Source organism: Bubalus kerabau, chromosome 4, assembly GCF_029407905.1.
Source record: "Bubalus kerabau isolate K-KA32 ecotype Philippines breed swamp buffalo chromosome 4, PCC_UOA_SB_1v2, whole genome shotgun sequence".
Lineage (NCBI taxonomy): Eukaryota > Metazoa > Chordata > Mammalia > Artiodactyla > Bovidae > Bubalus > Bubalus kerabau.
In genome coordinates, this window is record NC_073627.1 from 7,935,755 (window position 1) to 7,963,226 (window position 27,472).

The following is a 27,472-nucleotide window of genomic DNA, read 5'->3' on the forward strand; positions in this document are numbered from 1 at the left end:
AAAAAAAACTGAACTAAGACATGTTTTGCCCCAGGAAGCCACTCGCAAACCCTCTTCTCCCTAAGCCAGGTGGGCTCTCCCTTCTCCTGCCATCACTTTCTACATGCATCCCTCCTGGCACCCACCTTGTTTCACGTGGGAATTCTCCATCAGACCAGCTGCACGCTGGGTATGTCATGTTGGTCTTTCTTGCTTAGCACATGCCTGCCACATGTGAAAGTGTGAAAGTAACTCAGTTGTGTCTGACTCTTTGCAACCCCGTGGACTGTAGCCCGCCAGACTCCTCTGTCCATGAGATTCTCCAGGCAAGAATACTGGAGTGTATTCCATTCTCCAGGAAATCTTTCTGACCCAGGGATTGAACCTGGGTCTCCTTCATTGCAGGCAGATTCTTTACCATCTGAGCCAGTGCTTAATTGATATTGACCTAAGGACTGAAGGAACACTTCCAGCGGTCAGAGGGTGGAAGGCCACCTTGATCCTTTCCTGGGTCAGGCTGGGCTGGCTGGGTGCAAGTGGCCCAGGAATGGCCGCTCACCTGGTTCCTTCTTCCTTTGCATCCTTTTCTCCCTCCTGAAGCCAGGTCCATGTGCCCACTGCATCCAGATAGATGCAAAGGACCTGTATTCTTCCCTGGTTTCCATCTCGACCTCCCCTCTAGCCTGAAGATTCTTCGAGGCTGAGGGCCTTCCAGCAGGTGTGTGAGGGGAGAGACACAGACCTCTCTGTCCTCTGTTTGATGATCTGTAGGAAGGCATGGATTGAGATATCACTTGTATTTTCTGAAGATTATACAACTCCCAGGGCTTCTCAGACCAGATGGTGCATTTCAGGTAGAGCCAAGACTAGGGTGAAGCCAGTGAGACCCTCACCAGGGCCTCGGCATTTAAGTGCGCACATGTGGGCTCAGTTGCTCAGTCGTGTCCGACTCTTTGCAACCCCATGGACTGTAGCCCGCCAGGTTTCTCTGTCTATGAGATTTTTCCAGCACGAGTATTGGAGTGGGTTCCCATTTCCTTTTCCAGGGGATCTTCCCAACCCAAGGATTGAACCCATGTCTCCTGTATTGGCAGGTGGATTTGTCACAAGAGTGTATGCTCCTCGGTTTTTGTCCCATCACAACAAAGATTTGGAATAACGGACATTAAAGCTCCCTTGGCATGTCACAGCTCTCGGGTCTTGGATAGACCGTGTTATAGCTCTCAGGTCTCGAAAGCACCGTGTTATAGCTCTTAGACAAATCAGTGTTACAGCTCTATTTTATTTAGAAGATAGCAGGAAAACCCAACTTTGAGGCGTAAGGGCACATCGATCCAAAGACGCGAAGAGAAGAGCACCCCAGCACGTGGGAGAGAGCTTTGACTCCTCTTTGCATAAGTTTTTCTCTCCCTGGGCCTGTCCTGTGTAAACTGGGCCAGCCAGGAGTGCTGTTTGTTCTACCTGAGGTCCTCACTCGCGTCCTCGGACCTTCCTTTGTTCTATTTTCGCGGGCTTTTCCCTTCCGTGTCTTTCAGCCACCGCCATTCTGGACTCCTTTTCCCTATTCTACCTACCTAACAGATTCTTTACCACTGAGCCACTTGGGAATCCTTCAGGATTTAAGGGGAGGAGGCAAAAAACTCAGGAAACAAGATAAATAATATTTAAGGCAATATTTCACCAAATCAAAATTAATGCAAAAATCTATGATGGACAGAATATCAAATTTGTAAATAAAGACTCATCTTTTGGGAATTCCCTAGCAGTCTAGTGGTTAGGACTCTGCTCTTTCACTGCCAAAGAACAGGTTCAGTCTCTGATAAGGGAACTAGGATCCTGCAAGCTGGGCAGCATGGCCTAGAAGAAGGAAAAGGACGCATTTCTAATGACCTGACCCATTGCTTGTACTACCTGCCACATACCGCTTGCACTAGTCCCAGCCCTGATTCCAACAAAATTTTACTCATGAAACCATTGGCCACTCCATTGGTACTTTTTTTTTTTTTAAAGGCTGCTCTGTGTGGCATACGAGATCTTAGTTCCCTGACCAGTGATCGAACTCATTGCTGCATTGAGAGCTTGGAGTCTTAACCACTGGACCACCAGGCAAGTCCCCACTGGCCATACATTATTGGTCTGATTTTCTAAAAATATTACCTTTAAATTATTACTAGATTATAATGTATGTATTTTAAGAATTATTTTTGTATTTATATTTTTGGCTGTGCTGGGGCTTCGTTGCTGCACACAGGCTTTCTCTAGTTGCAGCGAGCAGGGGGCTACTCTCTAGATTCCGTGCACGGGCTTCTCATTGAGACGGCTTCTCCTGGTGCTCAGCGGAGACTCGGGCTTAGCTGCCCTGCAGCATGTGGGATCTTCCCGGTCCAGGGGTCGAACCTGTTTCCCCTGCGTTGGCAAGCAGATTCTTAACCACTGGATCACCAGGGAAGTTCTTATTATTTATCTTGTTTACTGTGTTTTGCTGGTGTCCCTGTAAATTTTGAATTCCAGGCAAGTGCTTCTTCACTCATCTCACCCCAGACAGGGGTTTCACATGTCCAGAACTTAGTAGCTGGACCAGAGGGAGATGGCATCGATGCCAACTGTCCTGTGAACTCAGAACAATCACGCCCAAGTGCCTACAACGCTCTGTTGTCAGTAATGTAAAATCTGAATAAACTAAGAGACAGGCTTTGAGGGACCTTGTGGCCACACCAGGGGCAGTGGATGCTGGTGTTAATGGCAAGTTCTGGCTGATGTTGGGCTTCAGGGTCACTGGGGCACACGAGTGAAGGTGCCAGGTTGGATATCTCGGCTGAGCATAGAACATGTGGAGGGGTCAGTATAAAGGTGGTGGTGGGAGCTACAGTTGGGGAGTGAGGAGAGGAGAGGAGGGGGTGAAGGTCAGAGCCTGGGGCCTCTGCCATTCAAAGGTCAAGTGCAGGGACTTCGCTGGTGGCCCGGTGGCTAAGATGCTGCACTTCCTATGTAGGGTGCCTGGGTTGGATCCCTGGTCAGGAACCTAGATCCTATGTGCCGCAACTGAAGATCCTGCATGCTGCAACTAAGACCCGGCACAGCCAAAATAAATAAATGAATAAACATTTTAAAAAAGAGTTCTTTCTGCCATTTTTCTGTGCTGCCAGTATGGTGCTCATGAATGTCCTGACTGATGCGCTCAAGCATATCAACAATATCGAAAAGGGAAGCAAACGCCAGGTGCTTGTTAGGCTGTGCTCCAAAGTCATCGTCAGGTTTCTAATTGCGATGACGAAGCATGGTTATGTTGGTGAATTTGACATCATCGATGATCACAGGCTGGGAAAGTTGTTGTGAACCTCACCGGCAGGCTGAATAAGCGTGGAGTGATCAGCCCCAGATTTGATGTGCACCTCAGAGATCTAGAAGAACAGCAGAAAAACCTGCTCCCATCTTGTCGATTTGTCCTGACATTGTCCTGACAACCTCAGCTGGCATCGTGGACCATGAAGAAGCAAGACGAAAACATACAGGAGGGGAAAAAAATCCTTGGATTCTTTTTCTAGGGATGGACTGTATACAAATAAAATGCCTCAGAGGAAAAAAAAAGACAGAGCAGGGACTGCCCTGGTGATCCAGTGATTAAGATGCCACGCTTCCAATGCAGGGGTTGTGGGTTCGAACACTGGTTGAGAAAGTACGATCCCATGTGCTGTTCAGTGCATCCAAACACACAAACAGAAACAAAGGTCAAGAGCAAACATCACAGGTGGCCAGAGACACGAGAGGAAGCCCAAGAGAGAGAGATGTTCCACAAACCAAAGAAAGAGCTGATTTCAAGGAGGGCGGGACCAGTGTGGTCTGATGCTTCAGGCAGATCAGGACTAGACGTGCTCATTGGATGTGAGCTCACGGGGTGGGAATGGTGAGTGGGGCAGAAGTTTGCCTTAGAGAGCGGAGAGGGAGTGGAGGCGTCAGGCTATGGAGTGGTGGGGGCGGGAGCCCGAGGCGGGTATGAAGAGGAGAGTAGATTTTTGTTCTGGTTTCATTTTAGGAGAGGCTCAAGCTTGTTTGAATGCCAGTCTCACACAACAGCCTGCCTGCGTGACGATCTGAAATTTCTCTGCTAGATCTGTGCCCAGCAGCAATGATAGATTTAGCAGGAAATGCTTAAAAAAAAAAAAAAAGCCACAGTTTCCAAGGGAAGAATAAGGGTCAGGGGGAGAGGGCAGCCTAGGAACACGAGGGAAGACCCCTCAGAGGAGGTGGACCTGGGGCTGCATCCTGAAGATGGGTGTCTCCATCAAGCCACAAATGCCCACTGGGCACCTGAGCTGGGTTGAATAGAATCTCCCCTAAGTTCATGTCCATGCAGAACCTCAGGATGTGACTTTATCTAGAAACAGGTTTTTGTAGATGTCATTAGTTAACAGAGGGTCATACTGTAGAGGGCCTCCCACATGGCGCAATGGTAAAGAATCCACCTGCCAAGGCAAGAGACACGGGTTCGATCCCTGGAGAAGTACCGGGGTCCAGCCCCGGTTGGATCCAGGGATTTCCTCAGGATGACGGCGTCGGCAATTTAGAATAGCAATAGTTTAATTAAGTATTAATTAGAGATATAAAGAGTGGTTAAATAGGGATAGCTCAGTGAAAAAATTCAGTGGAGAAAAGAGGCTGAATAACTTGGTTTACGTGGAAAACCAATAAAACTCCGAGACAAGGAGTTTGCGTCACTTACGTAGGCTGAAGGCGTCCTCCCGTGCTCCTGAAGGAGAGGAGACACTAAGGCCTCCCCAGTCAGGCCTGAGAAGCCCAGGCAAAATTAGTAGGCTTGACGAGCCTCCACACTCCAGATGGGAATTCATCCAGAAGGTGAGAGAAAGAACGACATGGGGAGACCAAGCTTCGGTGAGCAAGGCCCGTAGCTTTATTTTCAACAGGGGCTTTTATACCCTAAGTTGCACATAGAGGATAATAGGGGGTGTGAAATCATGCAAAGTCAGCAGTCTTTGATCCTTGAAACCAGGGTTTCTTTTCTGCAAACTTATCGTATACAAATGGTTTAGGTGATTTACATCATCTTCCGGCCAGAAGGCCTGTTAACATTTTATGACTCTGATAAAGGTTTGTCAACCATAAGACTATTTTCTCTAAGAGTAATTATTTTAAAGTTTGGCGCCATCCTCAGAAGGTGTTAGATAAAGTTGCATTCCTATAAGGCAGAGGTGCAGTGGGTTTACAACAAAGGAAAGAATTTATTACCTTAAGGGTCTAAAGTTGTTAACACCAAGGCCACTACTTATGTTTTCTACATACCAACTATATTAATTAATACACTTCCAAGGATACAATACAGGGGATGTGGAAACTTGGCAGCAAGCATTGGCTCAACAATGAAATCTTCTACTAGTTCTATTCTGACAATTTCTAACTCTCTATACTATAAGGCTCTACACTATTTAAATATCTTAAGCTCCCCATGCCTCTCACGGTTGGGAGACTGTAAACAATCGTATGCATAGCTGTAGGAGTCCGGGTAAGCCTGTCAGGCAAGTTAGAGAGCTGTCTGAGGGATTTGGATTTAAACACTCCTATTATGCCCAAGAGGTTAATTAGCCAGAGCTCTAAGTTGATTTCCTTCAGAGAAAAGGTGGTGGGGGACAGCCCCCCCCCGTAAAGTCAGAGGTGTAGGTGAGAGCACAAAGCAGTAAAGTAGGCAGACTCTGGTTTGGGGGTAGACGCTCAGGCAGGCCCAGAGGGGCACCCCTTGAGTTCTGGCTCGCCTTGCCCACCAGAACTCTCCCACATAACCTTGTTATGGGTGGGGACTCTCGTGCTGGCTCCCGGCAGAGAAGGAAATGGCAACCCACTCCAGTATTCTTGCCTGGAGAATCCCACGGACGGAGGAGCCTGGCGGGCTACAGTCCATGGGGTTTCAAAGAGTCGGACACGACTGAGCGCGCACACACACATATACTGGAGTACGGTGGACCCTAATCCAATGACTAGTGTCCTCATAAGAAGAGAAAACAGAGACATGGAGACATTCAGATACAGAGAGAAGACGGAACAGAGGTAGAGGGATGCAGCTGCAAGCCAAGGATCATTTGGGAGGGAGGTATGGGCTGGACTCCCTCTCAGAGCCTTCAGAGAGAGCTGACCCTGCCAAGCATCTTGATCTCAGGCCTTTGGCCTCCAGCATGTGGAGAGAACACAGTTCTGTTGCCTTGGCCTTCCATCCCCGCCCTGAACCACCCCCTCAGCCCCTCATTCGTGGTCCTTTGTGTGACAGCCACAGGAAACCAACACAACACCTCCTGAGTGTTTGGCTCAGTGCTCTTCCAGCCGCTGCAGATACCGAAGCAGACGGCTCCCCCAGGTTCTCAGAAAGCTGCGCCTACCTGGGGCCACCAGGATGTTCCAGAGGGGGTGTCACTTGGCCTTCCTCCTTGCAAGCTGTAGGGGTTATCCAGAGCGATGGGAAAGCAGGGAGACGTGAAAGCAGGGATGTGGCTGGAGCAAAGGAAGGGATGGGACCGCCGGGCCACGGGGAACCAGAACAGGCCCTTGGTTCTGGTGTGCTCTGGCTACCCCAGAGGGAGGCAGGCCTTCGGGGAAATGGCATTTTTTTTTTTTTTTTTTTTTTTGCTGTGCTGCCACACTACTTGCAGAATCTTTTCCGTTTCTTTGACCGCCCTGGGTCTTAGCTGCATCATGTTGGGTCTAGTTCACTGACCAGGGATCAAACCTGGGCTGAATGCATTGGGAGCTCATAGTCCCAACTACTGGACCACCAGGGAAGTCCCCCCTGTTTGGTTTTTTTTTTATTTTATTTATTTATTTTGGCTGTGCTGGGTCTTTGCTGCTGTAGGAGCTTTTCTCTCATTGTGCTGTGCGGGGTCTACTCTCTACATGTGCTAGGAGGGCTTCTCATTGCGGTGGCTTCTCTTGTTACAGAAAGCACAGGCTCTGTGGACGTGGGATCTTCCTGTCCAGAAATCGAACCCATGTCTCCTGAATTGGCAGGTGGATTCTTTACCACTGAGCCACCAGGGACGCTTCCCCTTCCCATCCAGGTTGTTTTTTTTTTTTTAATATTTATTTATTTAGTTTTGGCTTCAGCAGGCTTCCTTGACCCGCACGCAGCATGTGGGATCTTAGTTCCCTGACCAGGAATTGAAATCATGTCCCCTGCATCGCAAGGCGAGGCGGATTCTTCACCACCGGACCACCAGGGAAGTCCCCACCCAGTTTGTTTTTAAATGGACAGTTTTGAGCGTATCAGGGCAGCCCGGGCGGGGAGAACCATGGGCTCCAGGGCCAGGCTGAGTGGGGCCAAGAGGAAGGGTGTTGGGTGTGAAGTGAGGGCCCGAGGGGTGACATCTGAGCGTAAAAACGCACGTGGGGTGGGAATGGGCTAGGAGGCGAATCCTCAGGGCAAGCTGTCAGGCGTGTGGGCTGGAGTACTGGGATACGAATGTGCAGAACAGAGCCTGCCAGGGTGCTGGCAGAGTGTCCTGTGAACTCAAAGCCGGCACGGCCTTCCAGTGCAGCCCTGAAAAGTGAGATGCCTTTTTTTTTTTTTCGGCTGCACCACGGGGCATGTGGGATCTTAGTTCCCTGACTAGGGATCAAACCCAGGCCCCCTGCGTTGGAAGCAGAGAGTCTTAACCACCGGGCAGACAAGGAAGTCCCCAAAGTGGGGAGGGTTTTGGAAGATGATTCTGCCATTTCAGGCAGAGAGGCTGAGGAGAGAGAGCTGTCAAGGCTCAGTGTGTGAGCTGTGTGGGCCTGAAGGGGCCCCAGCTTCAGGAAGAGATAAGACATCTGACCAAGATCTCAAAGGGAAGAGGCAGTAGAATTAAGCTCAGCTGGATATGAAGATGAAACCCAAGGGGAGGGAAGGAGGCCCTGCATGGGATGGAGTCAGAGAACAGAGGAAGGGCCTGGTCTGAAGAGGAAGCTGCTGTGGGCAGTGTAGGGACAGGCTCAGTTCCGGTGACAGTGAGAAAATCTCAAGGAGAACGGCTTGGAGCTCCAGAGACGGGGGTGGCGTGGAGGAGAGACTCTGGGTAAGAAAGGCAAAAGGAGGACTTCCCCGGTGGTGCAGGGGTTAAGACTCTGGGTCCCCATTGCAGGGGGCACAAGTTCAATCCCTGGTCAAGGAAGTTCCACCTGCCTTGCAGTGCAGCCAAAAAAAAAAAAAAAGAGAGAGAGAGAGAGAAGGAGAAAGCTGGAGAAGAGAGGACTCAGAGTGAGGGGACTGGAGTGGAGGGGAGGCCGGGGTACTAGATACCCCAACAGTAGGTCTCCAGCTATGGTCAGACTTGGCCCCTCAGATTTAAGTTTAGGAGGATCTTTGGGGGAAATAGCGATCTGGGTGGCATGGCACAGGCCTCTGGGGCCAACTGACAAGTTGATACAGGCCCTGGCAGAGGAAGGCAAGCAGGCAGAGGAGGGTGACAGGCAGAAGGTAGAAAAGGGACAGAGCTGGTGGAGTAGGGGAGGGGCCTGCGAACAGGAAGGTGCCCAGGGGCCCAGGGCCAGCAGTGCCCAGAAGAGCCTGATGGACTGTTCCCACTAACCCAGCAGAGGGCACTCTGTCCATGCCAAGGACACCGCAGGGTCACGGGCACAGGCCAAGACCCGGAGAGAGGGGCAGAGGGACCAGCATCCCATCCTGGAGCTGCCTAGTAAGTAAAATATTTTTAGGGACTTCCCTGGTGGTCCAGTGGTTAAGACTCCCAAAGCAGGGGACATGGGTTTGATACCTGGTTGGAGAACTAAGATCCCCCGTGGTGCATAGTGTGGCCTTATATATACATTTTTTTTAATGATAATATATATATATATTTTAAAGGATCCCGAGATCCTGGAATGAGGGACTGACTTGGGGTGGGAAATACTCCATTCCTTCACCAAGCCAATAAGGTAGTATCTGAACAGTACTTAGAACCTCCTCCATACATGGTGACCCTTACTGTTATATTCTATGCTACACCCTGTGTTAAGGGCTGGGGCAACGTTGATCAACTGGGCAAGAAAGTTCCCTAAGACTCAGGGAACTTAAGTGTGGGAGACACACAACACTCAGCAGGATTAGGGCCTCAGCATGGGAGGTCTGGGAGGCCTTCCTGGAGGAGGGGGCTTCTAAGCTGACATATGCAAGTCAACCAAGGGCTGACCACGTTTTTTGTTATTTGAAAAAAAAGGTCATCAGGACAGAGTGTTTCAGGGAACGGAACAACTGGGCAGATGCAAAGGTCTCAGGCGGGGTTGGCAGATCTGCAGCAGAACATGGTGGTTGTTATTCTTAGTGATGTGTGGCAATTGCGTTATTCAATCCTAACTGTTTAGTCACTAAGTTGTGTCCGCCTCTTTGTGCCCCCATAGACTGTAGCCCACCAGGCTTTTCTGTCCATGGGATTCTCCAGGCAAGAATACTGGAGTGAGTTGCCATTTCCTTCTCCAGGGGATCTTCCTGACCCAGGGATCCAACCCACGTCTCTCGCACTAGCAGGCGGATTCTTTACCACTGAGCCACCAGGGAACCCAACTACTGACTACTTAGAATTAATTCCTAAAGGTTTATGACTTTGAGCAGCTGCCTCCCTCTCTCTTTGAGCAGATGCCTCAGTTTGCTTCTCTGAGTCCCTGGTTGCCCACTCCTCATTTTACAGCTGTGATATGCTCCAACAAAACCGGGCCTGGTGACCAGGCTGCACCCTCAGACCAATCCTTGGGTCAGAGTCACAGAGGAAGGCTGCAGGGATGACCTGTGGGAGTCACAGACCCTAGTTCTGAGCTCTGCAGCCACAGTGACTATGTCCCAACCTGGTGGGAGCTTTATTCTGAAGAAGTACCCAAAGTCTGGGATGGTGGAGGGGGTTTGCCCACAGATCTCTGAGTCTTATCTTGAGCAGAGGTCGAAGATTAGCATGGGGCTCCCCAGAGGACAGTGGGGTCCTGGGAAACCTAGTTTGATTTTTCCAGAGAGGGTAAGAGTCTCCAGGAAGTCCCTGGGCACTGAGTCCCTGGTAGGGCCAGAGTACCCACAAACGGGGTGGAGGGCTACACCCAGCCTGTCCTGAGTACCCAGGGCAGGTATAGTCAAGTTCCAGGTTTCGGGTGAGATTCCTGGGACAGGGTCCCAAGTGAGAGTCCTCGACTTTGTGCAGAAAACAAGCCATAGTAAAGCGGAAGCAAGCTTATTTAGAGAAATACACGTTCTATAGACAGAGGTCCCTCTCAGAAGGTGAGAGGGGTTCTGGTGTATGGGTTGTTCATTTTTATAGGTTGGTGATTTCTAACAGGTAGGAGGATTATTCCAACTCTTTTGGGGTAGAGGCGGGGATTCCTAGGAATTGGGCCGCCACCCATTGTTTTGGTCAGCTTTGGAACTATCTTGACACCTGTGTCGTTTAGCGTATGCTAACCTGTTACAATGAGCACATAATGAGGCTCAAAGTCTATGAGAAGTTGAATCTTCCCCTATCTCGGTCCAATGGGTTCTAAGTAGTTTTTTTGCATTCTCAACGGCTGCGTAATTTGTGTGTGCGTGTGTGTGTAATACTTGGAATGATTGTGCCCTGCCCGCCTCCCCTCCTGTCTCACTGCCACCCACTACTGGGCCAGGCTGAGATAAGGGGTATCCAGATGGTGTAGACCCTGGAGTGTGACCCTCTTTTGTCCCCCACACAGGACCTCTCAAAGCCTGGGACCATCCCTTTGGGACCATGGGATAAACCTTAATCCCCTCCTCCCAAGGTTTGTATCCAGGGAACCTCAGGCTAGGATGAATATCCCCCAAGTAAGAGGCAATCCCAGCACTGTGGCTGTTGCCAAGAAAATGAACCACAGGCATAGATGTCTAAGATATGACTCACAACTCGATACAGTGTCTCTTACCTCACTCACCCAGAAGTTAAGCTATCCCAGTGGGTGGGAAGTGGTATCTCATTGAGGGTTTGGTTTGCATTTTCCCTGATGAATAATAATGTTGAGTATTTTTTCAATGGGCTTGTTGTCCATTCGCATATCTTCTTTGGAGAAATATCTATTCATATATTTCACCCATTTTTAATGGAATTATTTGTCTTTTTACTGTTTGTAAAAAGTATTTGTAAAAATTGTTTGGCTTTTTACGGTTGAGTTGTGAGAGTTCTTTATACATTCTCAATGCAGGTCCCTTATCAAATATATGATTTGCAAATATTTTCTCCCATTCTGAGAGTTATCTCTTCACTTTCCTGATGGTGTCCCTTAGAGCACAAAGGTTTTTAGTTTGGGGGCTGCACCATGCAGCATGCGGGGATCTTAGTTCCTTGACCAGGGATCCAACCCATGGCTCCTACAGTGGAAGCACAGAGTCTTAGACCGTCAGGGAAGTCCAAACGTTTTTAATTTTGATGCCATCCAATTTATGTGGATTTTTTTTCCCCTTGTCACTTGTGCTTTTGGTGTAGTGTCGAAAAGAACCCATCGCCTGATCCAAGGCCACGAAGAGTTACTGCTCTGCTTCCTTCTAAGAATTTTTATAGTTTTAGTGTTGTGTTTTGTTTTTTAAACGGTATGAGGTAGCAATCCAACCACATTCTTTTACATGCAGCTATCTAGCACTGTTTGCTGAAAAGACTCTTCTTCCCACCCTATACTGTCTCAGAACCCTGACGGAAAATTATTTGACTGTAAATGTAAGGGCTTATTCTCAATTCTATTTCACTGATCTATACGTCTACCCAGTAGTACCACACCATCTTGATTCCTGTAGGTTTGCACTAACTATACATTTTAAACAATACATATCAAGGCTTGGCTAGGTGGGAGAGGAGCGCGAGCAGAGGAGGTGGGGGCCCTCTGACCCGCTCCCAGGGCTGAGGGGGTCCACCCTCTTCTCTGCTCCTCGACAGCTGCCTGCCCGGCCTCCCCTGGATGTGGCCTTCAAAGCTCTAGGTTTTCACTGGGAGGAAGTTAGAGCCTCCCAAGAAGGAATCCCGCACCCTGGCCGCCCACGCGACTGCCGCTGGGAGGTGCCGTCTCTTACCCCAAGTTTTCTGCCTTCCATTCCTGGGGCCCTGGAATCAGAGCGGGAAAATCAAGAAGCTGGATAGTGAGCAGGTGGGCTACACCAATTACTTGTTAATTACATACCAATGGGCCCGTAGGCGCCGGGAGCCGGGCCGGGGCTGCTGGAGTGGTCCGGACCACTCGGAGGAGGGGGCGAGGTTGCAAGCAGGGGTGCCTGCCCCCGCCTCCCCTCTCCCCCGGGCCTGGTCCCGAGGCCTCCAGCCCGGCTCCAGGAGACGCGAAGGTGGTCCCGCCCACCCGCGCCCTGCGCCCGCCCCTCGGTCCCCGCTGCCGCCCGGCGTCCTGCCGCCTCCTCCGCGGGCGGGCTGGGCCGCAGGAAGGCGCACTGGGCGGGAGTGGAGCCGCCCCTCCGCCGGGCCCGTGCGAGCCGGTGAGCAGGCTCCCCGGGCCCCCCCCCATGGCCCCCGAGGTGCCTTCCCTCGCCGGGGTCCCCGTGGGCGCCGTCGCGGACCCGCCCGGCCGGGGACCTCCGGGGCCCTTTCCCAACCGGTTGGGGGTGAGGATCCAGAAAAGCTCCTTGTCCGCGTCCCGCGGGCCGCTCCAGCCTGGAATGGCTGGGGACCCCCACGGCCTGGCGGGTGAGGAGACAGGCACCACCCAAGGCCTGGGCTGAAACCTCCACGGGGGACGCCGCCTGGACGTCCCAGAAGCCCCACCCAGAGGAGATCCGCCGTGAGGGGGAGGGTGGGAAGCAAGCCCTGTGGAAACTGATCCGGACGGCAGGGAATGTGCCAGGGTGGCAAGAGGTCATGAGGTTTCTGCTGCCTCGCCCATCCCCCTTGCAGGCCGTGGTCAGCCGGGGCCCCTGTCTGGATGGTGGGGGCACCTCTGGAGGCAGAAAAGGGAGGAGGGTGACCGGCTCCAGCTGGCCCACCTCTGGAACCGCCTTCTTCCTTCCCCGGCTCCTGCCAGGTCCAGGAATTTGAGGGCTTGTCCACCCCAAGCTCAGGCTGGCTCGCACTGCTCCCCTCTCGGGCAGGAATCTCACTCCTGCCTGTCCTCTGCCCTGGGCTTCAGGCCTGGCATCCTGCCTGGTGTGGAGCCTGGGGAGGGAGGGGGTCTCCAGGGTCTGGCCATCCTTCCGCTGTTGGTAAAGCTGATGGTTCCTTGTTTTCCTCTCACCAGCTCTTCTGCCAGGAGAAGAGAGCAGAGGTCCAGGGGGAGGCCCTTGCACACCAGGACCCTAACCCCAGACCCCTGCGTGAGAGCATCACTGCCCTTTTTTGCTTGTACCTGCAAGCTCGGGCGGGGGCGGGGGGGGGCGGGGATGGATTCTGAGGGCCTGGCCAGTCTCCTGGCATAAGATGGGAAGCCCTAAAAAACAGACCGGGCAGTGTGTGTCATGGGAGAAGGACAGGACATGTCATCTAAACTTCCATCCACACAGCCAGCTTTGGGTCACCTGGGCATGAAGACGGTCGTTCTCTCTGGGCAGCAGGTCCCTGAGGACTGAGGTCAGCAGCTCCCGTGGCAAGCTGCTCACCTCCAGTCCCAGAAAGTGAGAGTGAAGCGTCTCCAGCCCTGTCTCCTTCCTTGCCCCAACTCTATGCCAGGGGGTGATCATGACTCCTGGTTCCAGGTACAAAGGGAAGACGGCTTCTCTGCCGGGGCAGAGGCGGAACCAGAGCCCACACAGCCGCTCCGTTCTGCTTGAGTCTTCTGGAATGGACCTGCCTGCCTGGAAACCAGCTCACCCTTGTTCCTGGGCTTGCCTGCCCCCCCAGGGAACACAGGTGAGTCACACTGATATTACCTTTTGTGCTCAGGTGGAGGCTGGGTGGGCAGCTGTGAATAGGTCCCTCCCTGCTCATAGTGTAGAAGTGGGAGGAGAAATGCAGATGACAGCGATAAGCACTGAAGGATCCACTCCAGTTTGGTGTAAAAACTACTATTAAGGAGAAAAGTACAGGAAAGGGCCTTAGAGTTGGGGGTCAGCATAGCTTCCTGGAGATGCCTCTGGGGCTGATTCTTGAAGGACCGACTGGACTTCTGTCTGGCTGAGGATTTTGGAATCTCAGCAACCAAGTTCCTGAGGAGGGACCAGCTGGCTCGGGGAGGGGGTGCTGGAGGACCAACAGGAGAGAAAAGCTCTGCGCATGACCTGGGAGTTGTCTGGGGGCTGTATGGGAGGGCACAGCCTCCTTGGAGAAGGCCGAAGTCCGCAAGCCAGCTCCTAGAGGGAGGCCAGGGTAAAGAGAGAATAAATGTGCTTAGGGTTTCCTGGGCTCTCATTGTCCCCAGAGGCCTGGAGGGAGGAGAAACACGCTCCACTGAAAGGTTCCGAGGGAAGGTAGGTGCAGGGTGAAGGTCAGAATTCTGGACAGAGTTCACTGGAGGGGAGGCTCAGAGGAGTAATTGCTGATAAGGGCACCAGAGGCCTCTGCATGGAGGGGCAAGAGGCAAGGGCGATGGAGAGAGGACCAGAGCCGGGCAGGGGCTTGGGGGCCCCCACGTGTCTCCTCTTCCGTCTTCTTTCTCCCTGCCACCTCTGGTCAGAGACAGCCTGCTGCTCGGAATGGGCATGGGGGTGCCGGGGGTGGGGCGCCGTGGTGAGGGACCAGCTGGAGGGAAGGCTGATGACCCTTCTGGGAGGAAGGTGGAAAGTGGCAGGTCCAGGAAGACGGAAGGGCCGGGGTGTGTGGAGGAGGGGTGAGCATTGGAGCAGGGTGGGGAAACTTGACATTCACAGGCGGGATCAGGTGGCATCTGTGGCCTTTCTACTTGCTGAGGGAAGAGAAATCCTGGTAGGGGCGAGAGCCAGTTTGCTGGAGGAGGATCTGAGGTTTGCCCCCAAGCTTGGGGCCGAGCCAGGAGAATCAGGGCTGGAGGATCTCTAGGGCCAGTGTCCCGTGCAGGAGCCAGGAGGGCAGGAGGTGTTCCCAGCCCACACGCAGGACTCAAGGTCACACACACACTCACACTCACGCACACACTCACTCTCCCAGGCTAGGATGAATGGGCTACTCACCGTGGCAGGGCCCCTGGGGGTCCTCTGGGGAGGGAAGAGGCCTGTGCTGGAGAAGGGCTAGGGCTTGGAGCCGAGGAAGGAGGCAGTTAGGCTGGATCCAGCTTGGGTGCTGTGTTGAAGCTCCAGGGCCTGGGGGGAAGGTGTGGGGTGCCAGGCTGGGCAGGAAGAGGGGTTTTGTATTTCTGATAGTTTCCTGAGTTTCCATGGATCTTCAGGGCCTAGGGCAGAAAGGAGGGAGGCTGTGAAAACTGGAGCTCCCAGGATGGCTGGTTTCACCGAGACTGCTCCCACTGCCTGGCGTGGGTGAGGTTGGGGCCCCTGCAGGCCAGGGAGCAGGGGAAGAGGCAGGATGGAGGGGACTGGAAAAGGGCTTTGCATTTGGGGAGGGGGCTGAGCGTCGAGGCCTGGATAAGGCAGCTTCTGTGATGGGGGCAGTGACCCTGGTGGTGGCGAGGAACCAAGGTAGGACTGAGCCAAGGATGCGAGGGGGTGTGCGTTTGTCTGCATAGCATGTGGCCCTGTTTGTGTGTGTCTGTTTGTCTGGGTAGCACGTGTCTGTCTGTCTCTGGGATTGCCTGAGTGTGTCTGTGGGTGTGCTTCTGCGTGTGTGTGCGTCTGAGCATGTGTATCTCTGTGTATGTCTGTGCCCTCCTGAACGCATGACTATGTGTGTCCATGTGTCTCTGGGTTTTTCTGTGTGTAAGTGTGGGTCTGCATGTAACTCTGTGCTTGGGTGGTCCTGTGTGTTTCTCTCTGCCTGTCTATATAGTGTGTGTCTATGTGTCTGTGTGTGTACCTACGTAAGTGCATGTCTGTGTGTATAACTGTACCCATCTGTGTGAATGGGTATCTTTCTACTGATTCCTGTGTGACTGTGTATGCACGGGTGTTATATATGTTTGTATTCTTTGTATGTGCTTGTGCACCTTTCTACACATTCATGTGTGACTGTATGTTGTATGTGTTGTGTGTTATGTTTTCTGTGTGTTACGTGTGGTGTGTGTTATGTGTGAGTTGTGTGGTGTGTGGTATGTGTGTTGCATGGTGTGTGTGTTGTGTGTGGTATGTGTGGTATGTGTCTGTGCTGTGTGGTGTGTGTGTCTGTGTTGTGTGTGATGTGTGTGTTGTGTATGTGGTATGTGTGCTATGTATGTGTGGTATGTGTTATGTGTGCATTGTGTGGTATGTATGTGTGTGTATGTGTGGTGTGGTGTGTGTGTGTGGTATCTGTTGTGTGTGCATTGTGTGGTATATGTGGTGTGTGTATGTGTGCAGTGTGTGTGCTGTGTGTGTTGTGTTACGTGTGTGTATGTGTGGTGTGTATGTGTGTGTGTGTGCTGTGTGTGGTATCTGTGTTGTGTGTATGTGTGCTGCGTGCGTGTGGTATGTGTAGTGTGTGTGTGTTGTGTGTGTTGTATGTGATGTGTGCGATGTGTGTGGTATGTGTAATGTGTGTATGTGTGTTGTGTGTGATGTGTGCAATGTGTGTGGTATGTGTTGTGTGTGTATGGTGTCTGTGTGTATGTGTGGTGTGTGTATGTGTGCTGTGTGTGGTATGTGGTGTGTGGGGTGTGTGTGTGGTATGTGTTGTATGGTGTGTGTGTGGTGTATGTGTGTATGTGTGCTGGGTGTGTGTGTGGTGTGTGGTGTGTGTATGTGTGCTGGGTGTGTGGTGTGTGTATGTGTGTGGTGTGTGTGGTGTGGTGTGTCTGTGTGTGTGGTGTGTGGTGTGTGTATGTGTACTGTATGTGTGTGGTGTGTGTGGTGTGGTGTGTCTGTGTGTGTGTGTGTGGTGTGTGGTGTGCTCAGAGAAGCCCCTCGGGCACAGGCCTCTCCTCTGTGGGACGGTGTGCGGCCTCTTGGCGGTGAGCGCCTTGACAGGAGCGCTGCAGGGAGACTCGGGCTCCGCGCTCCGACGCTGCGGTGTGGCGCGCTTTGTGCAGCGGCTGCCTGCTCGGCGGCCCTCGCCGCAGCTCTGACAGGGAGCCTGGCTGTGCCCGGGGCTCTGGAAGCAGGAAGGCTGGTCGGGACGTTTGGAGAGGTGTCACTGTGCGCCTGTGGCACCGGGACTGAGCGGCTCCAGACGGCTGCTCCGTCTACCGGCAGTTCTGGCGCGCTCGCGGGCGCGCGGCCACAGCTGGGCCGGGCAGTCCCACCTGCTGACCCCTGGATGACGGCACAGCTAGAAAGCGTTTGGCCCACCCGCCCGGGCCCACAATGGTTCACCTGCTGGCCCCTCCTGTCCCTCCTGCCAGGCTGGCTCTGAGAAGTAGGGGAAAGGCGATGCCAAGGCCAGTACGTGGGCCTCTGGCCACCTCCCAGGGGGCGGCGTCCCTCTGCTGTACCTGGTGCCGGGCAAGAGGAAAGGACGGGTCCAGCCGCCCAGGGGCGGCGGCAGGGGCCAGGGCCAGCCGGCAGCTCCCTTCTGTCCCTTCCTCAGGCGACCTGGGCAGCGGTTAGGCTGTGGCCACAGCATTCGTAGCCGAGGATGTCCCAGGCCTTGGAGCGCTCCGAGGGCTGCTGGGCCTGGGTGGTGCTGCTGGCCTCCGTGGTAACGCAGGGCCTCACCCTGGGCTTCCCCACGTGCATCGGCATCTTCTTCACCGAACTGCAGCGTGAGTTCCAGGCCAGCAACAGCGAGACTTCCTGGTTCCCCTCCATCCTGACAGCCATGCTCCACGCAGGGGGTGAGCAGGGCGGGGAGGGACTGGGCGTGGGCTGGGGTGTGGGGAGGGATGAGAAGGAGCTCGGGAGGAAGAGAGGAAGCCACAACTTCTCCGGCCTCCTGGGTCCCTCTCTCTGGGGCCACAGGTTTCACCTGTGGCCGTGAATTCCTGGGATGTCATCTTGATTTCAGCAGGCCAGTTCCCCCGCCCAGGATCCTGTGGGGCTGGGCTGAGCTGGACTGGGCTGGGGACGGGCACAGGGCAGGGAGGCCCCCAAGATGTAAAGCTGGTCCTCCTGATGAGCATGGGAGGATCGAGCCAGACCATAAGAGTGCAGGGGCACACACCACAGAACAGCGAGGCTTCCCGCGGGGTGATCTCTCGGAAGCTCAGTTTTTCCCTCTGCCATTTGGGGAAAACAGCCAGCAGCCCCAGGCTGCCCACCTCCCACACAGGGTTGCAAAGAAGATCACAGAGTCCTGCCAGGTCTGAGAGCTTGGGCAATAGAAACAGCCCTCATCGGGGCTTCAGGACAGGAAGCGGGGGGCTGGAGAAGGACCCCAGGAGCAAGAGGGGGGCAGAGCAAGAACCCCATCTCTCACCAGGAAGCAGAGGGCTGTGGAGATGGAGGGCAGTCCCCTCAGTTCCTGGTTGGCTTCTCCAGTGATGGAAGGGCTCACCTTGACCCCAGGGAAAGAGAAGGGGCCCGGGTGGGTTCTCCACAATAGCCTTGGGCTCGCGGCCCTGTCCCCCCACTCCTGTGAGCTGTCCAGGGAGACTCCATGGCCAGTGACCTCTTGGGGGGGGCTCAACTTGACAGCCCGCCGGGCTCTCCTCACCCCTGTTTGCCTGTCTCAGGTGATCCATCTCCCCACCCTCCACTGGCACTGGGAGGGAAGTCAGACTGGGATAGAAGCCACCTTCACTGACATGACCCCTGAACGTGCTGCGTGGGGCATGGGATTGGGGCAAGGAGCAAGGCCAGGCCTGGCTCAGACCGCACAGCCTTTCAGCCAGCAAGCATGGGCAGTAGTGTGAATCTCAGATGGTTCCTTTTCTGCAACCGGAGAGTCTGGGCCAGTGACTAGGAACCAGGCATTCAGTGGGGACCCTGCTCCCCAGCCAGCTTTAGACTCACGCCCAGGAGGCATGCCAACATTCTGGTCAGCCCAGGACTCCTATAGGTCTGTCTTACATACACACACACACGCCTTTAGTCCATGCTCATTCAGAGTATTATGGAAATTTTTAACTTGAAAGTATCCTTGATCCTAAGTACCCCCCAAACCCACACATTTTAGAGATGAAGACAAGCCAGCACGGAGTATCCAAGGCCTTACCCGTGCTGTAGAGTGAGTTTGGGGAAGAAACCGTGCCCATGCAGAGGGAACATTTGCCTCCCAGTGCCCCACCCCAGCACCCTCTGCTATCTCAGCTAAGCTGGCACACATCCCAGCCCCCGCCCCACACACGATGACTCAGGGCTTTCCCCAATGTCACCTTTCCAAAGTCAGGTCAAAGTTTGGGGGTGGGAAGGATGTGTGGGTCAGCGGTCATGTCCATTTCAAAGCCTCGCCTCTCCCTCTGTGGCTGCCTCTCCTTGATTACCTCTGAGGATGGGCTGCTCACTTCCTCTGTTACTCTCATACTCAGACTGGCTCACACCCACACACCCTCTCTCCACACCAAGCACCCAAACTCACATTGCGTGTGCACACACACTTTCTCGGCTGCGCTCTGGGAGAGTTAACTCTGGAGAAACTTTACGGTGTGTATTTGGGAGGGCAGGGTAGGGTGGGGCGGGACACGGTATTTGGCAAATGGGGCCCTCTGAGGTGTCAAGGAGCAGCCTGCCAGGACTGGCTTACTTCTACTCTGGGTCTGCACTGATGAGAAAGCAGCTCAGGGTAGAGGTGGGGGAGGACAGGCCTCTCCACCAGAAGCCAAATATCTAGTGATGCAAGACTTTGGTGGTGGCTGGAGGGAATGGGGGAGGGGAGAAGGTACTCCACATACTTTTCTCCAGAGGCTGGAGCAAGGGGGTGCAAGGTAGCCCAAGGCCCCGGGTTGCCCACCCTGAACAGGTTGAAGGATGGTGGGAGGGCTGTAGCCAGTCCTCCTGAGGGTGGGGGAGAGGGGAACAGGGAGTGGAGGTGCTCACCGTGATGTAGCCGCCCTGGGACTGTGGTCCGCTGAGACCGACCCCTGCGAGGGGCATCCACCCAGGTCACGATTTCACCCAGATGGATGCAGCCTCCGGTCAGTGCAGTGAAGGGCCTTAGTCTGTACCTCTGGGGATCCTGGTCAGGGTCAAACTGAATATTTGCAGCACCTCACCTCACAGCTGCTCAGACATCACCCAGCCTGACCCCTCAGCCTCTGCAGGGGGAAACCAAGGCCTGGAGAGGGAATGGCCTTGCTCGGCCTGTAGCCAGTCTTTAGCAGGGTGGGGATCAGAACCCAGGTGTGTGTGTTCCAGGGCTTCTGGTTTGTGCCTTTTTTTTTTTTTTAATTGAGGGCTTCCCTGGGTGGTTCAGTGGTAAAAAATCCGCCTGCCAATGCAGGAGACGCAGCAGATTGAGGTTCAATCCCTGGGTCAGGAAGATCCCCTGGAGGAGGAAATGTTAGCCCACTCCAGTATTCTTGCCTGGAAAATCCCATGGACAGAGGAGCCTGGCGGGCTACAGTCCATGGGGTCGCAAAGAGTCAGACACGACTGAGTCAGCACGCACGCATTTATTATTACTTTTGGCTGTGCTGTCTTTGTTGCTCTGCAGGCTTTTCTCTAGTTGTAGCGAGTGGGGGCTCCTCTCTAGCATCTGTGTGCGGGCTTCTCAACACGGTGGCTTCTCTTGTCGCGGACCACAGGCTCCGGGGTACATTGGCTTTGGTGGTTGAGGCTCCCGGGCTGTAGAGCACAGATTCATTGCTCTGTAGTTGTGGTGCATGGGCTTCATTGCTCCATGGCACGTGGGATCTTCCTGGATCAGGGATCGAACCCGTGTCTCCTGCATTGGCAGGTGGATTCTTTACCACTGAGCCCCCAGGGAAGCCTTTAAGCCACCTGCTAGTTGCTCCTGGAACCCCCTCCCAAGCCCATTCTCTCCCTCCCTCTGACCTTGTCATTCAGCTGTCACCTGCTGCCTGCCTCCTCCCCACAGGCCCCCTCTGTAGTATCCTGGTGGGACGCTTTGGCTGCAGAGTGACGATGATGCTGGGCGGCGTGCTGGCCAGCCTGGGCATGGTGGCCGGCTCCTTTTGCCGCACCCTCGGCCAGCTCTACCTCACGGCAGGATTCATCACAGGTGACTGTCATTTCATTTTGAGAGTTACTGGGTAGGTACTGGGTACGAGACTGAAAAGGGCCAGGCGTGGTGAACAGGGCAGGCGAAGCTCTGAATCTCCTGGGGCTGCTCACAGCCACTCGAGGCAGAGGAACAATGAACAGATAAGTAACGAGGGTCAATCCTGACAAGTGCCCGAGAAGACAGGACAGCTGATGCCATGGTGTCCTCGTTCGGGTGGAGTTGGGCAGAGATTAGACAAGTAAAGAGGTGGAATAACTAAATCAGCCAGTGCAAAAGACACAGCAGGGTTAGGGGAGGTTGCTGCTTTTTTTTTTTTGGCTGCGCCTGAGGCTTGTCGGATCTTGCTTACCGGACCAGGGATGGAACCCGCGCCCCCTGCAATGAAAGCATGGAGTCTTAACTCTGACCACCAGGGAAGTCCCAGCTTGCTGCTTTCAGCAGAGCTGTCAGGGAAGGCTTTGCAGAGAAGGTGACATTTGGCCAGAAGGAGGTGAGGCATCTGCCACCAGACTCCCGGGGAAGAACATTCCAGAAGGAGCAGCAAGACCAAAGGCCCAGGAATGCTCTCGGAGCACTGAGGACGCGGATAGGGTAGAAGTGAAAGGGTCCCACTCTTTGCGACTCCAAGGACTGAATAGCCTATGAAATTCTCCAGGCCAGAATACTGGAGTGGGTAGCCGTCCCCTTCTCTAGGGGATCTTTCCAACCCAGGGATCGGACCCAGGTCTCCCACATTGCAGGTGGATTCTTTACCAGCTGAGCCACCAGGGAAGCCCAATAGGGTAGAAGCCCGTGAACAAAGGTCAAGGAGGTGGGGGGGCGGGGGCAGCGTGGCTGCAGGGGAGCAGGCCAGATAGGGTTTAGTTCCTCAAAGGCTTTGTAGTGAGATGGGAAGCCCTACAAGGGGTTTGGGCAGAGAGACGTCATCCAGCCACAATTTGTGAAGAACTAGGTACTACCCTGGGGGCTTCCCAGGTGGTGCTAGTGGTAAAGAACCTGCCTGTCAGTGCAGAAGACATTAAGAGATGTGGATTCGATCCCTGGGTGGGGAAGGTGCCCTGGAGGAGAGCACAGCAACCCACTCCAGTATTCTCACCTGGAGAAACCCATGGACAGAGGAGTCTGGTGGGCTACAGTCCATAGGGTCCCAAAGAGTCGGACACGACTGAAGCAACTTAGCAGGCATGCATGCAGGCAGTACCCTAGCTGTGGTGTTGTGAGCACACCACAGGGGGCTAGGCTGGGAGCGAAGAACAGGTAGGGGAATGGTCATCACCCAGCCAGGAGCCAGCTACAACCTTAAACCAGGGTGGTATGATGGAGGCAATGGGAAGGGGTCTCGTTCAGGATTGCAGGTGAGGTACAGAGACGGACACCAGGGTGACCCAAGAGCCAAGGGTGATACCAATGGTGGAGTGGAAGAGTGGAGTGGCCGCTAACTACGATGGGGACACTAGGGGAAAAGCAGGTTCAAGGGCGAGTGAGAAGCTCAGGTTTGGACACACCTGGTCTGGCCCTGAGCTGGAGTGGCCAGCTGGGGAGTCCTGAGAGCCCCGGGATTCAGGTCTTGAGATGAGGTTATCACCTGCTGTCACTAAGGGAACGAGGGAGGAGGGATGATAAGGACTGGGGTCTGGGGCCCAGGACATGGACACTCCAGTGGTTTGCGGCCTGCGCAGGAAGAAGTGACAGAGAGGTAGAAGGAGAACCAGGAGAGTGGTTTCTTGACAAAGTGAGGAAAGTGCTTGAGGAGGAGGAGGAAGAGGGAGGGACCACCGTGAAGCCACTGATGGATCAGATTGAGCAGGCATCAGACTCCATCTGCGGCTTTGTAATGTGGAGGGCGGCAGCCTTGAGAATTCTGGAGCAGAGGTAAGAATGAAAGTCTGATTTGTTCAAAAGAGAACAACAGGGAAGTTGCCGGGTGGCCTAGGACGATTCTGGGCTTTCACTGCCATGGCCCGAGTTGGTTGGGAAACTGCGATCCCACAAGCCATGCAATATGGCCGGAAAAAAAAAAAAAAAAAAAGAACAGGAAGGAGGAAATTGAAAACAGTGGAGATAGGATTTCCAAGAAATTTTTATATAAGGGAGCAGAGACATGGGCTGTTATCCAGAAGAGACTGGGGTCAAGAGAGAGTTTTGTTTTCACAGGAGAAATCACAGTGGAGGAGAATAATCTATTAATAGTAAAGAGAAAATGGATGTGGCTGGGAGAGGGAAGTTGCTGGAGGGACGTGCCTTGAGCAGACAGGGTGCAGGGAGGAAGTGGAGGGTCGCCCTTGTCTGGGAGCACAGACTGTCCATTGCCACCGATGGGAAGGAAAGTTGGTCAGCTGGGAGTGATGGGAGAGGGGTTGGGGTGCACAGAGGCAGGCTTGGGGGGTCACCTAAGAGTGAGGGAGACTAGACGGTCGATGGAACTGCAGCGGCACCGTGGGAGGCCCGAGAGCCACTCAGGCGGGTGGTCGGGGCGCGGTAGTGAGCTTTCCTGTACATTCAGCTGTGCGCAGAGTAGTTGAGGGCAGTGGCATTTGAGCTGTTAGGAGAGCAACTCTGGGGGAAGGGTATTCAGGCAGACAGAACGGCAGATGCACACATCCAGTAAGTGGGAGCTTGGTGTCCAGAGGAAGAGAAAGAAACCAATGGGGCTTTGTGTGGTGAGTGGCCTGAGATGGCACCCAGAGGTGGCCAGAGGCCAGACCATGTAGAGCCTTCCAGGGCATAGTAAATACTTTGGCTTTTTTCCTCCGTGTGAAGGGAAATCTCTGGAAGGTGTTAAGCAGGGAAGAGACTTCACCCGATTTAGGTGTTTGAACATCCCCTGGTGCCTTGCCCGTGGGAACAGGTGTGCCCCCCGGCAGCCTTGGGAGGGGAGATACTTCCAGGGAGGTGGTGCGGTGGGCTGATTCCATCTGAAACCCCTGGGCGCCTAGAAGTGGGTCTGGGCTGGAGCAGAAGGCAGACAGACCCAGGACGTGACCCCAGGGTCCCCACCCCGAGTGCACCCTGGAGCTGGTCCCCCCTCTCCCTCTGCAGGCCTGGGCATGTGTTTCAGCTTCCAGTCGAGCATCACCGTGCTGGGACTGTACTTCACCCGCTGGCAGGTGCTGGCCAACGCCCTGGCCTCAGCGGGTGTCTCCCTAGGCATCACGCTCTGGCCGCTGCTCTCCCGTTACCTCCTGGAGGACCTGGGCTGGCGAGGCACCTTCCTCATCTTCGGCGGGGTCCTTCTCCACTGCTGTGTCTGCGGGGCCGTCGTGAGGCCCGTGCCTGCCAGCGTGACCACAGAGGCCAGAGAAGGCCTCCCCTCGCCTTCCAAGAGACCCTCGCGAGGCTGCCCGGCGGCATGTGGCCAGGCCATCCGGCGCCACCTGGCCTTCGACGTCCTGCGGGACAACGTGGGCTACCGTGTATACACGCTGGGGGTTGTCTGGATGATCCTGGGTTTCCCGCTGCCCCACGTCTTCCTGGTCCCGTACGCCATTCGGCACGGGATGGACGAACAAAAGGCAGCCCTGCTCATCTCCGTCATCGGCTTTAGCAACATCTTCCTGCGGCCCATGGCTGGGCTGGTGGCGGGCCGCCGGGAGTTTGCAGGCCACCGCAAGTACCTGTTCAGCCTGGCGGCCCTGCTCAACGGGCTCACCAACCTGGTGTGCGTGGCATCGGCCGACTTCCGGGTGCTTGTGGGCTACTGCCTGGCATACAGCGTGTCCATGAGCGGCATCGGTGCCCTGCTTTTCCAGGTCCTTATGGACATCGTTCCCATGGACCGGTTCTCCAGCGCCCTGGGGCTCTTCACCGTCCTGGAGAGCATCTCCATCCTCATCTCCCCACCGCTGGCTGGTGAGGCCCTGGGAAGAGAGGGCAGGCAGGGGGTGGCCTGGGCGGGGTGTGTGCATGCTTCAGTCGTGTCTGACTCTTTGTGACTGCGTGGACTGAAGCCTGCCAGGCCCCTCTGTCTGTGGGATTTTCCCAGCAAGAATACTGAAGTAGGTTGCTATGCCCTTCTCCAGGGGATCTTCCCAACCCGGGAATTAAACCCTGGTCTCCCGCATTGTGGGCAGATTCTTTACTATCTGAGCCACCAGGGAAGCCCCTATTTGTGATTTTCTCAATCACCTCGGGGGACTGACCACAGCCCAGCTGGCGATTATGGTATAAACAGTCAAAAATAAGGCTTTCGGTACCAGATCTACCTCAGGTCTTTGTCTTTCCTCCTGTGCCTCTGTTCTCTTATCAGCAAAGTGGGGATGACAGTAGAATCTACCTCATAGGCTTGTTTGTGGGGATCACAGGTAATACAGCAAAGAGGTCCATAGAGAGCCTGGCATGTGGTAGAAGCCATGTACGTGTCATGTCTGCGGGTAACATCCTACTCCTCCAACTTGCTGCCTGAGGGCCCTGGGCAAGTCATGTTCCTTCTGTGAGCCACAGTGTCATCTGCAAAAACGCAGATGAGAACACCTCTGTAACTGTCCCTCCCCCTGTGCCAGTCACCGGGCGGGCAGGGCTGAACACGGAGCACTGGTCCCCCCCACTCAGGGCTCAGCCTCTGGTGGAAGAGTCGAGGATTGGGGCAAAGAGGCACCTTTGTGATCATGGTGGTGATTTTGTGCCGGAAGGGAAGCAAACAGATATGGAAGCAGAGACCCACTGGAGTGGCCGTGCTGGAAGCTGAGTGTGTGACATTCAGAGTAAAGCGGGGGGGGGTGGAGCCTGTGGTGCTGGGGGTGGGGTGGACAGCTGACAGCGTGCTTATCACAGTCAGCTGCCGGGGACTCCCCCCTTCCGAGTGTGGCACTGGGAGCCCAGTTTTCAAGGGAGTTCTCCAGGGTTGACGAGCAGGGAGAGCTGACGAGGGTCCAGGGCATGGCTGAACAGATATCCCAGACGCCACTGGCCCTTGAGTCCTTGGCCGCCTGCCACTGAGGGTGAAGGAGCCATGCCCTGAAGTGCTCTTCCGGCCCGAGGACTGGCTGCCCGGGCCAGGGCTGGTTTGCTTCTCTTTCCTTTCATTCAACAAATACCTAACGAATGCCAACGAGGTACCAGCTAGTGCTGGGGAGGCAGCTGGGACAGAACCCCTGCCCTCACAGTGCACATGGTTTAGGGGGTGCGGGGAGCTGGTACTCCCGGGCAGTGACCTGACTTGCTCTCTGTGCCACCAGGACTCCTCCTGGACACCACCAACGACTTCAGCTACGTTTTCTACATGTCAAGTTTCTTCCTCATCTCGGCTGCCCTCTTCATGGGTGGCAGTTTCTGTGTCCTGGGCAAGAAGGAGCGGCAGGGCCCATGGGCTGAGGCCAAAGGAGCTGTCCCAGAAGCTGCCCTGGAGCAGGGCCTCACCGCAGAGGACATGGATGGTCCTGAGAAGCGGCTGCGTGTCGAGATCATGTATGTGACCAGCGTCTGAGCCCTGGGGTCACTCACCTGTGTGACCAGCTTCTGAGCCCTGAAGTCAGCGAGTCCTGCCTCAGCCCAGGAAGGGGACGTCTGGCTACTTTGCCAGAGGCTGGGGTGAAGGGCTACCCAGCAGCCCTGACCCGAAGGCCATCCCGGCCCTGCAGGATGGGACTCAACCAGGAGCTGGGACCTCAGAGGTTTGCCGCCAAACACTCAGGGTTCCTTCCAACAAGCAGAATCCAGGAGCAGGTCCTCCTAACTTTTCCCTTGGGCACCAGAGCCCCTGGGGCCCAGGAAGGTGGGTCTGAGCCCAGCTCGGGTCTGTCGTGACCGGCTTGGCTCAGCTGCCTGCCTAATTTGCTGCTGCTACAGCTCAAGACACTGGACCCTCAAGTCCAGCCTGGATGCCTCCCATGTGATCTCTATCCATCACCCTCCAGACAGTTCCAGAGAGCTGCTCGCCCCTCCTCCGAGTCCCTCCTGCTCCCCCTTCTTCCCAGGTGGCCCAGCCCGTGCCCTAAGGGCTGCCCCCAGCACAGGTTGCCGGGCCCTATGCTGGAACCTTGGCAAGAGGGGCCTCGGGAGAGGAGTTGTGACAGAGGGCCAGGCGGAGGTGTGGGCCCGGATGCAGGGCGTGGACAGATTAAATGTCGGGTGGGGGCCCTGTGCAGAGAACTGTAGGGGAGCCCTGGCTTGGGCCCTAGAATCACAAAAGGCTGAGAGACCCCTGCCCGCTCAGGGTCTGCTCAAGGGTCTCCTCCCTCCTTGGCCCCTCCCTGCATCTCAGCTGGAAGATTAGTGTTGGGTGCGAGGAGCCAGCCATCAGATGTGGGGAGGAAGTGTTGCTGGGCAGGGCCCCAAGACCTCTGTGAAATGGAGCTGCTTTCGCAACAGAAGCTGTTTCACTCCCCTCTCCTGTCATTCTTTTCTCCCTGCTGTGTCAGAGGCGTCAACCCTGCGGCAAGGAGCCAGCTGGGCCACCCGCCAGGCCACCCCTGCTCCCCATTGGCCTGTGCATCCTGCCTGCAGGTCAGAACTCCACCCCCCCACCCCCCCCCACCCCCCCCCCC

General features: G+C 54.8%; 1 protein-coding gene across 10 annotated transcripts; it reads left to right on the plus strand.

The window, feature by feature from the left end:
• Positions 1-11,966: 11,966 nt before the first annotated feature.
• Positions 11,967-27,463, plus strand: SLC16A5 (solute carrier family 16 member 5). Of its 10 annotated transcripts, XM_055575094.1 has the most exons (7): positions 13,390-13,502; positions 13,628-13,781; positions 14,290-14,338; positions 17,457-17,703; positions 20,844-20,987; positions 24,030-24,839; positions 26,165-27,462. In XM_055575094.1, the coding sequence occupies exons 4-7, from the start codon at positions 17,505-17,507 to the stop codon at positions 26,410-26,412; spliced, it is 1,401 nt and encodes a 466-aa protein (XP_055431069.1). In that variant the 5' UTR covers positions 13,390-13,502; positions 13,628-13,781; positions 14,290-14,338; positions 17,457-17,504; the 3' UTR covers positions 26,413-27,462. The 10 variants fall into 10 exon arrangements, with proteins under 10 accessions (XP_055431065.1, XP_055431063.1, XP_055431067.1 ...); XM_055575090.1 differs by lacking the exons at positions 13,390-13,502; positions 14,290-14,338 and adding an exon at positions 11,967-12,078; XM_055575088.1 differs by lacking the exons at positions 13,390-13,502; positions 14,290-14,338 and adding an exon at positions 12,304-12,418.
• The last annotated feature ends 9 nt before the right edge of the window (positions 27,464-27,472 follow it).